The sequence below is a fragment of the Equus przewalskii genome, chromosome 26 (genome assembly GCF_037783145.1).
Source record: "Equus przewalskii isolate Varuska chromosome 26, EquPr2, whole genome shotgun sequence".
Taxonomy (NCBI): domain Eukaryota; kingdom Metazoa; phylum Chordata; class Mammalia; order Perissodactyla; family Equidae; genus Equus; species Equus przewalskii.
The window spans coordinates 38,847,674-38,865,141 of NC_091856.1; the positions used below are offsets into that span (position 1 = coordinate 38,847,674).

The 17,468-nt window shown below is 49.1% G+C and overlaps 1 protein-coding gene across 14 annotated transcripts in view; it reads right to left on the reverse strand.

Moving 5' to 3' along the window:
- The window catches only part of EXD3 (exonuclease 3'-5' domain containing 3), a 95,471-nt gene that overhangs the window by 34,544 nt on the left and 43,459 nt on the right, over window positions 1-17,468 (reverse strand). For 13 of the 14 annotated variants that reach the window (XM_070594735.1, XM_070594728.1, XM_070594725.1 and 10 more), the window contains 3 exons: window positions 16,131-16,184; window positions 14,887-15,026; window positions 5,831-5,931 (listed from right to left, as the gene is read on the reverse strand). In XM_070594735.1, coding sequence (XP_070450836.1) covers window positions 5,831-5,931; window positions 14,887-15,026; window positions 16,131-16,184 — 295 coding nt within the window. Of the gene's footprint in view, window positions 1-5,830; window positions 5,932-14,886; window positions 15,027-16,130; window positions 16,185-16,905; window positions 17,085-17,468 lie in introns of those variants that run through there. The other variant, XM_070594736.1, reaches the window with a different exon arrangement.

A 17,468-nucleotide genomic window follows, 5' to 3' on the forward strand; every position in this document is an offset into this window, starting at 1 on the left:
TTCACCGGAGTGTGAACTCCTTGAGGAAGGGCGTCCTGCTCACGTGTTTACAGTCTGACGTTTGCTCACAGCCTCACTTCCATATTCCATCCAGAGCCCGAGGAGGCCCAGGAAGGGCACTGCCCAGCCAGCCAGCCAGCTGCTGTTCCTCCTTCATGGTGCCGGCTGTCCTCGAACCCTGGTGGGTCCCGGTGGGATGCTGACCACAGAGCCCTGCCCACCCACGCCTCTCGGTGGGGGCCTGTCTTCCCCGGACCTCAGCCGGGACCTGCCTGTCAGGGCTGAGGCCGCCCCGGCCAGCACCCACGCCCAGCACGGGGAGCACCTTTGCTGCAGGGATGTCATCTGAGCACAACAGAGGCCAGTGCTGCCCAGAGGCTGGAGCTCGCCAGGCAGGCAACCAGCCACTCTTTGGATGGGGGGCAGGGTGCCCTCACTCCCCTTCCTGCCCAGGCCAGATGCAGGACCTGGAGGGCTCCAGACCCTGCGGATGTGCCTTGCAGGCCACTTGGGAACCCTGACAACACTGCACAGGTGGTGCTTAGACAAAACCTGAGGCAGGCATGCAGAAATGAATGAATTCCTCAAAGAAGGAAGGAATTGCTGAAAGAGGAGCCCTCTGGGCAGAGACAAAGGCCAAAGGCCAAGGTTCCTGCTGCAGCGGACGTACACTCAGATCTGCAAACAGACAGAAACCAGCTTTCCTGACACGCCTACGATTTCACACATCATTTTGCCAGTGGGGTACTTTGTCCAATGCCTCCTGAGACGGCGCCACACTGACAGGAGGAATTCACGCGGCAGCCCGCACTGAGCGCCAACCCAAACCTGGACGCTCTTGCTCACGCTGCAGGAAACAGATCTTCACAGGCAAAGGTGCAGACAAGTGAGGCCTGACCACCTGATGTCCAACGAAGACCTGGGCCACACTGCGTCCCGCTGCCTCGTGCCTGGGCTCCACCCAGGACCCTGGCCTGGGTGGGCTGGGGGCAGCTCAGGGTGGAGGGGCGAGCAGGACCTCCAGTTCTCTATCTGTTTTCTGTCCACCAACAGAGGACACGCCGCGATGACAGACACATGGCAAGGACTGCAGGGGGCGCCGCTCCCCCTCCCTCTGGGTGGGCAGTCTTTAGGACCTTGAAATGCTGACTTGTATTGTCTCAAATTAGGAACTACCAGGTCTCCTGCAAAGGGGCAGCCCTGCAACCCTGAGGCCTCTTGTCTGGGACAGACCCCTGGAGCCAGCTGGGGAAGCTGCCGAAGGGCCCGGGGATCACGCACATGGCGGGAGGCCTGGGTGGGCACCTGTATCCCGGGCGGACAGCCTCCCTGCTCCCCAGCGGGGCCACTGGCCCGGACACCCACAGGAAGCATGTGCCCCGCCCTCTGTCCGCCGGCCCTCCCAGCCCCCTACAGGCTCAGGAGAGGAGGGCCTACCATCCAGGGGAACTGGGCACCAAACCTGCTCCAGCCTCGGGCGTGGCTGTGGCTGCGTGTGGGGTGGACCCTCAAGGGGGCACACTCTGTCCTGGGGGCACTGGGCTAAGGCCAGTCTGAGGCCTCCAAAGGCCCCGGGCCTGCCGAGGCCACAACCCAACCCCGAGTGGGAGCCAGGTCCGTCAAGGGAGGTGTGGCAGGGCTGCCGGAAGGAAGGATGGCCCTGCTCAGAGCCTGCACCCCAGGCCCAGCCGTGGCCCCCTGCACGGCCTGCCCACACGCCTGGTCTGTAGGCCTCACACCCGCTTCCCTCCCCCTGCAGGGTCCTGGGTCCTGGGTCGGGGAGCCTCTGCCAGGGAGGCGGCACAGCCCTCACCTCGACAGCAGCCACCATCACCCCTCCGGGTGATCCTGTGCCGAGCTCCCCGGGGAGCCCCTGCTGCAGGCAGCCTGGCCTGGGTGTCCCCACTCCGCCTTCCCGCTCAGTGACACCAGCAGGGTTCCCTGACCTGGCGCCCAGGACAGGCCCGCAGGTGACCTCTGCATGGGGCAGGGCTCCTGAGAGGGGAGAGGGACCTGCCCCCGGTCCACTCCTTTGGCGTCAGCACAGAGGCAGCTCTTCAGCTGCAGGGACTGTGGCCCCACACTCCAGTCAGCCCAGCCACTTTGGCACTGCAGGGCTGGGCCCCTCCTTGGAGCTTCTGGGTCTAAAACTCCACCCTCTTGATTTTATTCTACAGCCTGAGGGTGGCCCCTTCCGGCAGCTGTTTCCCCTCCCCATGCCTCAGGGGTCCCACTGCCCTGCCAGTCCTCTCAGATCCAGCCCATGCTTCAGGTTGCGTCCCCTTTGCCAGCAGGGCCAGCAGCTCTTTGCTCCTGGCTGACCCTGATGGACCCACTGCCAGTCTGCAGACGTCCACACCTCTTCTTGTTTCTCCCATCCTCACACCTAATGCCAGCAGAGGGGCTGTTTAAAATCATGAACCAAAACCTCTCAATGTTGCGCCTCCATATTTGCAAAAAGCCACAAACAGTGTTCTCCTTTCTGGAGGCCGGCACCTTCATGCAAGGCTGGAGACTCACACACACACTGATGCTGACTAGCCTCCCAGTCAGTGAGGCAGAGAAATCAGACAGTGACAGCCAAGGAGGGGGCTGAAATTCAGACAAAGACCAGAAAGCAACTAGGAGTAGGATGTTCAAAGAAAAAAAAGGCAAAATCAGAAATATCTTCAGGGGCTGGCCCAGTGGTGCAGCAGTTAAGTTTGCACGTTCCGCCTCAGTGGCCCAGGGTTCACCAGTTCGGATCCTGGGTGCGGACACGGCACCACTTGTCAACCTATGCTGTGGTAGGCGTCCCACATATAAAGCAGAGGAAGATGGGCACGGATGTTAGCTCAGGGCCAGTCTTCCTCAGCAAAAAGGGTAGGATTGGTGGCAGATGTTAGCTCAGGGCTAATCTTCCTCAAAAATAAATACATAAATAAATATCTTCAGGGAACAGGAAGCCATACAGAGTAAAATGGCAGGTCTCAAAAAGAACCAAGTTATAACTTCCAGAGCTGGAAATACAACAATCGAAATATAAATAGTGCATGGATTTCATAGTACGCTGGACACAGATGAAGAGAGAATTAGTGAAGTAGAAGGGAGAGCAGAAGAAATTACCCAGACTACACGACACAGAAGAGAAGGGATGTAAAATACACATGGCGTTAAAACCCACGGAGGAGAGAGGAGAAGAGCGGTCATGCGGCGTCCCAGAAGGAGGCTCGAGGGAGGAAAGGGGAAGAGGCAATGCCTAAAGAGACAATGACCGAGAACTTCCAGAGCTCGTTGAGGACGCCAATGCACAGACTCAAAAGGCCCAATAAATCCCAAGCAAGATAAATAAAACGAAATCTATAACTAGTCTCTTGACAGTGAAACTGTAGAATACCAAAGACAAAGGAAGATCCTAAAAGTATCCAGAGAAAAAAGACAGATTGCTTTCAAAGATGAGAAGATAGATTTCTTCATAACAGCACATTTCAACCCAATCAAACGACTGACATTAGATGAAATATGGTCTCTGATCACAATGAGGCTAAGAGACCACACCAGAAGGATAACTAAAAATGTCACATAGCTTAGAAATTAGGAAACACGCTTCTAATTAGCCCATGGGTGAAAGAAAAGAATTACAAGAGAAATTAGAAAATATCTTGAGCTGAAAAATAATAATAATGTTGAAACTTGGAGAATATATTTAAGAAGAAAGAAGGCTTAAAATTTAGTTTAGTGGGCTGGGGCGGGCACACAACAGAGAGGATCAAAAAAGCCAAAAGCAAAGCAACAAAAGCAAAAATCAACAAATGGGATGATGTCCCACCAAAATCTTCTGCTCAGCAAAGAAACCATTAATAGAACGAAAAGGCCACCTAAGGAGTGGGAGAAAGTATCTGCAAACCATGTATTGGATAAGGGGCTAATATCCAAAATATATAATGAACTCATACAACTCAGAAGCAAAACACCTCAAATAACCCAATAAGAAATGGGCAAAGGACCCAAACAGACATTTTTCCAAAGAAGACATACAAAGAGCCAACATCACTAATCATCAGGGAAAGGCTAATCAAAACCACAGTGAGATATCACCTCACACTTGTCAGAATGGCTAGTATCAAAAAGACATGAGGTAACAAGTGTTGGCAAAGACGTGGAGAAAAGGGAACCCTCTCGCACCGTTGGTAGGAATGTAAACTGGTGCAGCCACAATGGAAAACAGTATGGAGATTTCTCAAAAAATTAAAAATAGAAATACCATGTGATCCAGCTATCCCACTACTGGGTATTTATCCAAAGGAAACAAATCACTATCTCAAGAGATATCTGTACCCCACGTTCACTGCAGCGTTATTCACAACAGCCAAGACATGGAAACAACCCGAGTGTCCATCGATGGACGAGTGGATAAAGAAGATGTGGAATATACATACAGCGGAATATTATTCAGCCATAAAAAAGAAGGATCCTGCCATTTGTGACAATACAGATGGACCTTGATGGCACTATGCTAAGTGAAGTAAGTCAGATAGACAAGACAAATACCATCTGACCTCATTTATATGTGGAATCTAAAGAAACTGATTCCTAGTTGCAAAGGACAGAATGGTGGCTGCCAGGGGCAGGGGTGGGGAGTGTGGGCAAAATGTATGAAGGGAGTCAGAAGTACAAACTTCCAGTTATAGGGTAAGCAAGTCCTGGGGATGTCATGTGCAGCACATGACTAAAGTTCACAATACCATATCATATAGGCCTTAGCATTTCTCACGCTAAGAAAAAAAACTAACTATCTAGGTGATGAATGTTAACTAAACTTTTGTGGTGATCATTTTGCAAGATATATGTACATCAAATCATTATATGGTGGTACACCTAAAACTAACGCAACGTTATATGTCAATTATATCTCAACAGAACTGGGGAAAAAAAGCCTAAAGTTACTTGAAAAGGCTAAAAGTTCCAGTGAGACTGATCAAGAGAAATAAAATAAGAAAAAAAGAGAAGGCTCAAATAACTAGTATCAAGAATTCTGCAGACACTTGAAGGACAGCAAGGGGATATGATGAACAACTTCTGACAGTCACTTGGAACTGTAAGTGGAATAGACAAATTCCCTGAAAAAAAAACACATTTCAGGAAAGGAAAGTCTGAGTCCAACTTCAGGTGTGAAAACAGATGCAAAAATCCTTAAATAAAAAAAAGTTGGCAAAGTAGGCCTGGCAATGTATATAAATGGTAATGCAACATGACTGAGATGGGGCTACCACAGGAATGCAAGGTCGGTTTGACATTGTAAAGTCAATTCGTGTAATCCAACGTACTAACAGACCACTAGGGAAAAAGCCTGTCATTATCCCAACAGATAATGCAGAAAGAACATTTGATAAAATTCAACATCCATTTCTGATTAACAGTCTCAGCAAACTAGGAATTGAGTAGAATTTCCATAATCTAATAAAGTGAATCTACAAAACATTATCAGTAATCTGTAATCTACATTATCAGTAATCTACAAAACATAATCAGTAAGACTTTTCCTTTGAAGTGAGTGAAAGACAAGGATGCCCATGATCACCACGGGGGAGGAGGAAGGAGCACAGGCCAGGCCCAACCTCCCTGCAGACAAGCCAGGTGGGCAGAGCGGCTCGCAGACCCCAGTCTGCTGCTCAGTGACCAGGCCTAGGGTGGGCTGCAGAGGCGGAGCAGGGCAGGAGACAGGAAGACAACACAGGGGTGGGCAGATCCTGGTGGGGCTGAACCACAGGCCGCACTAGCCCTGTGCATCCCTGGGCGTGTGCAGGTGGGCTCACCCGCCCCCGTTGCAGGGTGTGGAGGCCTCACTCACCTGGGTCCAGACCGAACCGCTCCAGCAGGTGCAGGACCTGCCGACTCAGCACTTTGGGGCTCAGCTTCTCCAGCTTCAAGGAGGTCACCTTCAGGTGCTGCCTGCGGGGAGAGAGACATGGCTCCTGCCTGGCGGTGCTTTCTTTTTAAGTTAATACATTTTAAGATTTTTATTTTCATCAGTCATACACGTGCACAGTTTAAAAGCCAAGTAATTCTACAATGCTGATAGAAAAGGCAGCATGTCACCCCACCCCGCCTGGCGCCAGCTCCTTGCACAACAATTTTGTCATGGTCTAGAATTTGTGTCCATGTTTCCCAGTTCACCTGTATTGTGATCTCTTGATTGTTCAGTTTTAGGTATTTTGTATGGACACCTCACCATGGAAGTCTCTCCTTCCTCATCCTCTCCAAATAATAATATCCGAGTTTTCAGTTAATTCGTACATGCTGCGTTTACAATACTACAACTGTGCAAATATTATCAGCAGCTAAGCCACAATCGCCAGCTCTCCACGGGGTTGGTACTTGTCTAGTTTTATTGCTTCCTTAGTTTCCCGTCCTGAGAACCGAGCTGACTTTACCCCGGGCTCACCACGGGGTGAGCAGGCCACACCCACCCCCAGCCGATGGCTGCCCCCCAGACCCCTGCCCATTGTGGTCTGTGTCACCTTGCACCCCTCCCACGTCCAGGCTGTGGCAGAGCGACTCCACAGCAGTCTGCCAAGGTGGGGTGCGTGGAATGTGCATCTGGAGAAGGTGCATGTGTGAGGCCTGTACTCTGCCTGGGGGTTCGGCTGAGCTGAGACTTCTGGGGTGAAAGAACTTCCCTGAGCACTGGGCTCAGGGCCCCGTTTGACCCCTGCTCTTTCTGAGGTTTTGAGGGTTCTTCTTGGCCACAGCGTGGGTCTTCCTGTCCACTCGCTGGCCACAGTGCAAACCCACTCAGCCTGGCTGCCACATCCCTCTGACTGGGAACCGGCCCTCATTGAATTATTTGGTAATTTCCTCCCTTCCAGGTTCTCTTTTCTTTCTTTCTGGAGTTCCCCTTATTTGGGTACTGGGCCTTTTTGACAGAATCTCAAATTGTTTTTTTAAAATCTTTTCTCTCTGATTTTCCTTCTCTTTGTTTCGTACTACTTTTTGGATGAAATCTTCAAATCTATCTTGCAAACCTTTTGTTAAGCTTTTCATTTGCCATCGTATGTTTTATTGACCAGAGTTCTGTTCGGTGTTCTGAAAGCTCCTGTGTATAGTCCGTCACTTATCACAGACGCAGCATCTCCGTAAAGATCTGGATCACAGATTCGTGATTGTTTTAATCGTTCCTCCGCGTCCGCTGACTGAGGTCTCCCAGCCCTGGCTATGCTCTCCTGCCCAGGAGGCTTTTTTGGGGGGTAGAAATTGACAAACGGATTCTAAAATTCATATAGAAATGCAAAAGTTCTAGAATAATGAAAATGACTTTGAGTCAGAAGAACAGAATTGGAGAGTGAAGACTTTAACACTTACCATAAAGCTACAGTAGTCAAAGCCAGGCGGTGCTGGCAGTAAACCGACAGACGAGTCACAGAACAGAGTGGGGAGTCCCGAGACAGCCCTGCACACATTCGGACAGCTGACAAAGATGTGAGGACAGCTCACGGGAACGCCCAGTCTTTTACAACAAAGGAACACTTAGACATCCACATGTGAAAAAAGAGCTTCAACTATAGCTAGCATCATATATAAAAAAATTCCCTAAAAAACGTAAAACCTAAAATTATAAAACTTCTAGAAGTAAGCATAGGAGAAAATGTGCCCTTGAGTTAGGCAAAGATTTCTTAGGTACAACACTAAAAGCGCGATCCATGATTTTTTTTTTTAAAAAATTGATAAATTGGACTTCAATAAATTAAGAACTTTTGTTCTTTGAAAGACATGATTAAAAGACTGAAAAGATAAGGGTAAAATGTCTGCAAATAACATATCTGATAAGGGACTTTTACCCAGATTGTATTTTTAAATCTCTCAAAACTTAGTTACATGAAAACAATCAACTTAATTTAAAAATGTGCAAAAGATGGAGCAGCTACTTCTCCCAAGAAGACAGACAGATGGCAAATAAGCACATGGAAATATGCTTGACATCACTAGTCATAAGGGAAATGCAAATCAAAACCACAATGAGATATCACTACATGTCTATCAGAATGGCTAAAGGGCAAAAGATCAATCACACCAAGTATTAGCAAGAATATGGAGCAACTGTAGTTCGCATTTGCTGCTGGAGGAAATGCGAAACAGTACAACCATTTTGGAAAACACCTTGGTGGTTTCTCAAAAAACTGAATACACATCTCTCATGTGACCCGGCCAGTGCACTCCTAGGTATTCACCTGAGAGAAATGAGAGCACGCGTCCACACAAAGACTGGCCATGAATGTTCACAGCAGCTTTATCTGTGACAGGCACAAACTGGAAACAACCCAGATGTCCATCAACAGGTGAAGGATAAAGAAACATGGTCCATCGATACACTGGAATGCCACTCGGCAACACAAAGAATGAACTCCTGACAACAACAACAATATGGGGGCCGGCTGTGTGAATGTGTGGTGAAGTTTGTGCGTTCCACTTTAGCAGCCCGGGGTTCGCCAGTTCAGATCCTGGGTGCGGACCTACACACTGCTCAAGCCATGCTGAGGGGGCGTCCCACACAGCACAACTAGAAGAACCTACAACTAGAACATACAAGTATGTGCTGGGGCTTTGGGGAGAGAAAAAAAGAGCAAGATTGGCAACAGATGTTAGCTCAGGGCCAATCTCCTCAAAAAAAAAGAGAGAGAGCTCACTGCTAACTTCAGTGCCCTGATGTACTGAAAAAAAAAAAAAGACAGAATAGCACCCTTCTTTTTTACTTATTTATTTTTATTAAGGTTATGATTGTTTACAAAGTTGTGACATTTCATTTGTACATTATTATTGGTCAGTCGTCACACATACGTGCCCCTTCACCCTTTGTGCCCACCCACCTTCCCTCTGGTAACCACTGATCTGCTCTCTTTGTCTGTGTGCTTGTTTATCTTCCACATATGAGTGAAATCATGCAGTGTTTGTCTTTCTCTGTCTGGCTTATCTCACTTAACGTAACACCCTCAAGGTGTTGTACCATCCATATTGTTGCGACTGGGACGATTTTGTCTGTTTTTATAGCTGCATAGTACTCCATCATATATATACATCGCATCTTCTTTATTCATTCATCATTGGATGGGCACTTGGGTCGCTTCCACTTCTTGGCTGTTATGAATAATGCTGCAATGAACACAGGGAAGCATAAATCTCTTTGTATTGTTGATTTCAAGTTCTTTGGAGAAATACCCAGCAGTGAGATAGCTGGATCATACAGTATTTCTATTTTTAATTTTTTGAGGAATCTCCATACTCTTTTCCATAGTGGCTGCACCAGTTGCATTCCCACCAGCAGTGTACGAGGGTTGCTTTTCTCCACAACCTCTCCAACACTTGTTATTTTTCCTCTTGGTGATTATCGCCATTCTAATGGGTGATATCTTAGCGTAGTTTTGATTTGCATTTCCCTGATGATTAGTGATGTTGAACATCTTTTCATGTGCCTGTTGGCCATCTGTCTTCTTTGGAAAAATGTCTGTTCATATCCTCTGCCCAGTTTTTGATTGGGTTGTTTTTGTTGTTGTTGAGTTGCGTGAGTTCTTTATATATTTTGGAGATTAACCCCTTGCCAGATGTAGGATTTGCAAATATTTCCTCCCAAGAGGTGGGTTGTCTTTTCATTTTGTTCATGGTTTCCCTTGCCTTGCAGAAGCTCTTTAGTCTGATGAAGTCCCACTTGTTTATTTTTTCTTTTGTTTCCCTTGTCTGAGTAGACATGGTATTTGAAAAGATCCTTTTAAGACCGATGTCAGAGAACATACTGCCTGTATTTTCTTCTAGGAGTTTTATGGTTTCAGGTCTTACATTCAAATCTTTGATCCATTTTGAGTTAGTTTTTCTGTATGGCATAAGGTAATGGTGTACTTTCATTCTTTTGCGTGTGACTGTCCAGTTTTCACAACACCGTTCAAGAGACTTTGCTTTCTCCATTGTACGTTCTTAGCTCCTTTGTTGAAGATTAGCTGTCTGTAGATGTGTGGTTTTATTTCTGGGCTTTCAATTCTGTTCCATTGATCTGTGTGTCTGTTTTTGTACCAGCACCATGCTGGGTTTTCTTGTTTTTGTTTGTGGTTTTTGTTAAAAAGATTAGCCCTGAGCTAACATCTGCTGCCAATCCTCCTCTTTTTACTGAGGAAGACTGGCGCTGAGCTAACATCTGTGCCCATCTTCCTCTACTTTATATGTGGGACGCCTACCACAGCATGGCTTGACAAGTGGTACCACATCTGCACCCTGGTTCTGAACCTGCGAACCCTGGACCACCGAAGCTGAACATGCAAACTCAACCACTGCGCCACCGAGTGGGCCCCTATGCTGTTTTGATTACTGTGGCTTTGTAGTATATTCTGAAGTCTGGGATTGTGATGCCTCCAGCTGTGTTCTGTTTTCTAAGGATTGCTTTAGCTATTAGGGGGTCTTTTGTTGTTCTATATGAATTTTAGGATTCTTTGTTCTATTCCTGTGAAGAATGTCATTGGGATTCTGATTGAGATTGCACTGAATCTGTAGATTGCTTTGGATAGCATGGACATTTTAACTATATTTATTCTTCCAATCCATGTGCATGGAATATCTTTCCATTACTTTACATCACCATCAATTTCTTTCAATAATGTCTTATATTTTTCATTGTATAAGTCCTTCACCTCCTTGGTTAAATTCACTCCAAGGTATTTTATTCTTTTTGTTGTGATTGTGAATGGGATTGTGTTCTTGACTTCTCTTTCTGTTAGTTTGTTATTAGAGTATAGAAACACAACTGATTTTTGTAAGTCTATTTCATACCCTGAAACTTTGCTGTAATTGTTGATTATTTCTAATAGCTTTCCGATGGATTCTTTAGGATTTGCTGTATATAAAATCATGTCATCTGCAAACAGCAAGTTTCACTTCCTCACTCCCTATTTGGATCCCTTTTCTTTCTTTTTCTTGCCTAAATGCTCTGCCCAAAACCTCCAGTACTATCCTGGAAAAGAGTGGCGAGAGGGGGCACCCTTGTCTTGTTCCTGTTCTCAGAGGGATGGCTTTCAGTTTTTCCCCATTGAGGAAAAAAAAAGGATGAATCTCAAAATAATTGTGCTGAGAGAAAGAAGCTGTAATACATAATTCCATTTATGTAATGTTCTAGAAAATGTAAAAGAATCTACAGTAACACAAAGCAGAGCAGTGACCCCCCCCGGGGACAGTGAGGGGCGCTAGGGCTGCAGTATGTCACTTGTGATGGTTTCATGGACATGCGCATATATCAGGAGTTACAAAATTATACAGTCCAAACACGCAGTTTATGACACAGTAATCATACCTCAATAAGACTTTTATTTTTAAAAAAAAATGATGCTTGCTGTAGTTTTTTTTGGTCAGTAATTTTATCAGATTAAGGAAGTTTCTTTTTATTTGCAGTTTGCTGAGAGTTTTTTAAATCATGAATAAGTTGAATTTTATAGCCTTTTTCTTTACATATTGAGATACTTATATATTCTTTGTTATCTAATCTGTTAATGGGGTGAATTACGATTGATCTTTGAATGTTAAATCAACCTTGCATTCCTGAAATAAATTCCACTTGATCATGGAACAGTACTTTTTAAAGAAACACACTACTTTTTTTACGGCAGTTTTAATTTCACAGCAAAACTGAGCAGAAAGCACATAGATTTCCATATAACCCCTGAACCCCACACATGCACAGCCTCCCCAATTATCAACATCCCCCATCAGTGCCCATTTGTTAGAACCGATGAACCTACACGTCATCATCACCCAACACCCATAGTTTACATTAGGGTTCACCCTTGGGGATGTATATGCTACAAATCTTGACAAATGTGTAATCACGTGTATCCACTGTTACAGAACCATACAGAGGAGATTCACTGCCCTAAAACCCTCTGTGCTCCACCCATCCATCCTCACCTTCTCATAACCACTGGTCTTCTTACTGTCTCCAAGTGCTGCCTTTTCCAGAATGTCAGAGTTGAGTCTTACAGCACGAAGCTTCTTCAGATTGGCTTCTTTCACTTGGTCATAGGCATCTAAGGTTCTTCCATGTCTTTTCAGAGTTTGATAGCTCATATCTTTTTATCACTGAATAATACTCCATGTCTGGATGGACCACAGTTCATGTATCCATTCACCTACTGAAGGACACCTTGGTTGCCTCCAAGTTTTGGCAATCATGAAGAAAGCTTCTATAAACGTCCATGTTTATAGAGTTTTTGTGTAGCCATAAGTTTTCAAAGCCTTTGGATACATACAATTGCTGGATTGTATGGCAGCAGTAGGTTTGGGGTTTTTTTGTCATTTTTTTTGTGAGGAAGGTTGTCGCTGAGCTAACATCTGTGCCAATCTTCCTCTATTTTATATGTGAGATGCTGACACAGCAGGGCTTGATAAGCGGTGCACAGGTTGCACCCAGGATCCAAACTCATGAATCCCAAGCTGCCAAAGCAGAGCACGAGAACTTAACCACTATGCCACCGGGCTGGCTCTCAGAGCAGGTTTAGTTTTGTAAGAAACTGCCAAGTGTCTTCAAAAGGGGCTGTACCATTGTGCATTCCTGCAGCTCCGCATCCTCACTAGCATTTGGTGGCGTCAGTGCTCTGGATTTTGGCCATTCTAATAGGTGTGTAGTGGTATCTCGTTGTTTTAATTTTGCACTTACCTGATGACATGTGACGCGGAGCATCTTTTCATTTGCTTGCCATCCGTATGTCTTTGGTGAGGTGTCTGCTAAGGTCTTTGGCCCATTTTTTAAATTGGGTTGTTTGTTTTATTGTTGAGTTTTAAGAGAACTGTGTATATTGTGGACAACAGTCCTTTATCAGATGTGTCTTTTACAAATACTTTCTTCATTGTGAACTTGTCTTCTCATTTTCTTGATTAATTCTTCAATATGTCAGTTGGTTTGACTGCTGACATTTTGTTTAGTATTCTTGTACCTATGTTCATGAGATACATTAAGCTTTAATTTTCCTTTCTCCTAATGTCCTTTGTAAGTTCTGGTATCAAGGCTTAAACCGGCTGAATAAAACAAGGTGGGATGTACTCCTTCTTTTGTATTCTCTGGAAGAATCTGTGTGAGAGTGGTATGATCTCTTCCTCGAATATTTGGAAGAATTCACCAGGGAAGCCATCTGGGTCTAAAGTTTTCTTTTGCGGTGAAGTTCTAAACTACAGATTATATTTATTTAACAGATATAGGATCACTCAAATTTTCTATTTTTCCCAGTATCAATTTTGGTAAACTGTTTTCTATTACATCTAAGTTATCAAATGCATTTGCATCAAGGTGTAAACAATATCCTTATTACTGTTCTGGTGTTTGCAAGATCTGTAGTGATGTTCTTTTTTTCATTCCTGATATTGGTAATTTGTATTTTATCTCTTTCTTTCTTAGCATCTCTTCATGATCTGTGCCTGAATCAATTATTTTATTGGTAGTTACAAAATGGTGATTTTTAATTTCATCATTCCTCTTTCGTTTCTTAGCTGGCATACTGTAGAAAAGAGCTTTCCTCCCTTCCTCCCTTGAGTATCACTCTGGACTCGTGGATTTTTTTTTTTTTTGGTGAGGAACATTGTCACTGAGCGAGCATGTGTGCCAATCTTCTTCTATTTTGTATGTAGGATGCTGCCACAGCGTGGCTGAGGAGCAGTGTAGGTCCACGCCTGGGATCCAAACGTGCGACTCCCAGGCCACCAAAGAGGAGTGCCCAAACTTCACTGCTGCGCCTCCAGGCTGGCCCCTGGGGTCATCAATTTTTAGCAATTCAAGGTAATCTGCCCCAGTAGCACCACTATTTTTATTCCCAGTCTATTCTCCATGGAGCCCTGGTTCCTTCAGTGGCGAATGGCACTTAGGAACCAAGATCTGGTGGCTAGGCATGCTCCTCACCACAGCATGCCATTGCTTCTAGGCCCTTTCAGAGCACAGACCTAGGAAATTATTTTAAATCACTAATTTGAACCAATATCTACAGTGAAATCTAACCTCCAGGGCCGTCCTCACCCCCTCATCCATCCCTGTGTCCCCTCCTCACAGTGAGGACTCTGCTCTGGCCCCATCAGCACATTCCTGTTTGCTCTGCCTACATCTGTCACGTAAACACGTGGTGAGAGGGACGCGGCTCACGCTGCCTGGCCTGGTGAGGCATGTGCCCGTCTGCTTCACAGGATGTGAAGTCACAACAACCCTTTGCGACAGGCAGCATCAGCCCCACTGCGGGGAGGAGGAGACAAATGCAGAAGTGAAAGTGACTTGCCCATCGCTCCAGGGAGGGTGGGCAGGGCCGGCTGCTGCTGGAGCCTGCAGTCTGTGGGCGCACGGAGCAGGGGGTGGCCACTGCTGCCTGCTGATGGCGAAGTGGCCCAGGGAAGCTTCACGGACCTCTGAGCTCCGCTTCACCCTTGGGCCACCCCCAGATATGTGGCAGGAAGTCTCCTCCTCCCAGATGCCCCCCCGGCCCCACGCTCAGGCGACACCTTCGTATCTCACACACAAACACAGGCACGTGCACACACAGCTTCCTGACCCGCAAGGGCTCCCTGCTGGCGCACTGCTGTTTCTCTGTAACTGCGGGGACAGATTTCACACCACAGGTGCTCCAAAAACATTTGTTAGATAAAGGAACGAAGGAACGAACGAATGAATAGGCAGCATGACTCCCAGGGCTGCACAGGGAAGGAGCCACCGAGGAGAATTACTTTTGTGCCTCTAAGAGCAGGTGATTCTCACACCCGTTCCTGTCAGGCCCAGTCCCCTGGCTCCAGAGCAGACCACTGCTGACCGGGTCGCAACACACACCTGGTGAGAGCCTGCGGGGGCTGTGCGAGTGGCTTCCCCTGTGCCTGCTGTCCCTCCCACGCCCCTTCCCGGGGGCTCACCTGGCGACGACTCTGATGTCAAAGTCGGGCTGGCACCAGGAGTCCATGAGGACCAGCAGCCGCCTCTGGAGATCCGGGAAGCCATCCACATAGCGCTCCACGAGGTTCACCTTGTCCTGGAGGAGCAGCGGGGTGCCCATCTGGGGGCAGCAGACCCTCAGGCCACAGCCCTACAGGCGCCCGGTGCCTCCACACGCAGTCTTCATCCCTGAGCCAAGACCCCAGACTCACCTCCAGCCCAGAGCCAGAGTAGCCGGAGTGTCACACAGAGATGGCCTGGGGATGGGTCCATCTGACACCCTCCCCGTCCTCAGGGAGCTCAGAGGTCCAGCCAAGTGCCTGAGCACCTCCATGAAACTCCACACGCTGGTTCCTGAGCATGATGTACTCCCCCCGCCTAGGCCCCACTGTGCCCTGGGCCTCGTCCCTAGGGCTCTGTGGTCATCCCCATCTTCACGACAAAGGACTGGAGGCCCCAAGAAGTAAGGAGGATCCTGGGGAAGCTCAACTGTCTCCTCTTTGTCTTCACCGAGCTGGGGGAGGGGCACAGGATGGAAACCAACCACCAGCAGGGCCCCTGGTGGCCCAGGAATGTCTTGCCACGGGAAAGACAACATGTCAGCACTTGTGCCTGGCAAACACCAACCAGATCCCCAAGCTGCATAGGCCCTCCAGGAAATCCCTAGGGAGAACCTGACTGTGGCATTGGGCCTTGGGACGTGCTGGCTGTTCCCCCAATAAGAACCAAGCCTCGACAAAGCCCCCCTCCCAGTGGCCCCCACAAAAGACCCCTCTTGGCCTCCATTCCACACCCCCACAAGGTCACATAGGTCAGGCTGCCTAGAGCCCAGGTTGGATGGGGGCCCATCCGCCAGGGCAGGACCCCAAGGTGTTGGGGGGGGTCTTCATGGGGAGCCCCTGTCCCCAAAAATCTCTTCTGGCCACTGCACGTCAGAGAAAGATAGCTTGGTGGGATCCTAGTGATCTGCCAGTTTCTGAGCGCATCACACAGAAGCCCACTGCTCAGAGGCACTTGCTGGCCTCTCCCTGCCCCTCCTCTTGGGCCTCCCCTGCGTGGTCAAGCAGCCACGTGTGACCCCTGCCTTCCAGCACTACTGGCCCCACCCTGTGGGGAGCAAAGCCCAAGGCGCGGTGGTGGGAGACTCCCCTCCCCAAACTGTGGTCTGGAGATATGGCCTTTACCCAAGTTGGAACCTAAACAATTTACACGGGAAGACACGTACCTTTTCCACATCTAGTTCTGGCTGCAGCTTCAGCTTTGTGCTCAGCATGACAGCCTGGCAATCAAAGAGAGTGGGTTAGACTGGGCCAGGAGGGACCAGCAGCTCGCGGTGAGGGCTCCGCCCTTCTGCACTGAAGCCTGGTCACCTCTGAGTCGAGGTAGGCACAGCGATGGGGACTGTTCTGGTCCAGCGGCATGGCCTCCAGGCCAAGGGGCCTGGAATCCAGAAGCATCCCAGCTGACAAGCCCCGCCTGTACTGAGCCAGGTTCCACATGGGGTGGGGCAGGTGGAAATGACCCCTGTGCCTCCCAGACTGGGGTGTGGCCTGGATGGGGCCTCGAGGTGGGTGCTGGGTCCAAGCGGCCCAGGTCAGGGCTGATGAATGGGTAGAGGACTCAAAGGGAAGGGCAGAAGACAGAGGCAGAAACTGGCATCACCTATCCACGGGCCGGGATGCCCAGGAATCCCGACACTGGCACACGCTACTTTCCCCACACCTGTTCTCACCTGCCCCAATGCTCCCAGAAGCACCGCCCCCCCTCAGGTAAGTGCCCAGCGTGGCAGCCATGGTGCCCACAGCAAGGGGCCAGGGCGGGGGACCCCTGCTCTGTGCACTCTGGAGGTGCGAGGGGCTGCGGCCTGAGAACGTGCAGGGGCTCCTCCTGGCCTCTGAGCACTTTCCACAAGGGACACTCTGTGCGCCCCTAAACCGCTAAGAGCACACGGCTGTCTGCGCGTGCAGTGGGCGGCCCCCCCTGGAGCGCTGGAGGAGAACCTGGTGCGATCGGTGTTGGGGGCCAGCAGAGCTGCCCCTGGGTCCACGGAGCGCGAGGCGCCGCGCACGCCCGCTTCCCGGGGCAGCCATCGCCGGGCTGGGGGAGCGCGCCCGGCTGAGAACCTGAGAACCGGACCCCGGCCCAGCTTCTCCTGTACCCGGCAGAGAAACGCCGCTGCTCTGCGCGCCCGCACGTAGCGCTGCTATTAATAATTTCCATACATCGCGCTCCCATTATGAGCAAAAATAACCGCAGAGCAGCCGGCCACCCGCTCGCAGAGAGGACCAAAATAGCGGCCTGGGAAAGGCTCTCCGGTCTCCAGCCCCGGTCGCGCGGGGCGGGGGCGCAGGGCCGGGGCACTTCCCTGCCCGGCGCTGACCCGGCAGCTCCACAGCCTGGCTGGTGTCCAGGGCTCGGCCTCGCCAGGCCCCGTGGGGCCGGGGGTAGAGGGAGGGGGCGGGGAAAGGGCTGGGGAGACGAGGAGAGGGTTGGTGAAGGGGTGCGGGGCTTAGGGACAGGACCAGGAGGGGGATGGGGAAGAGGTGCGAGAGGGAGGGGCTGG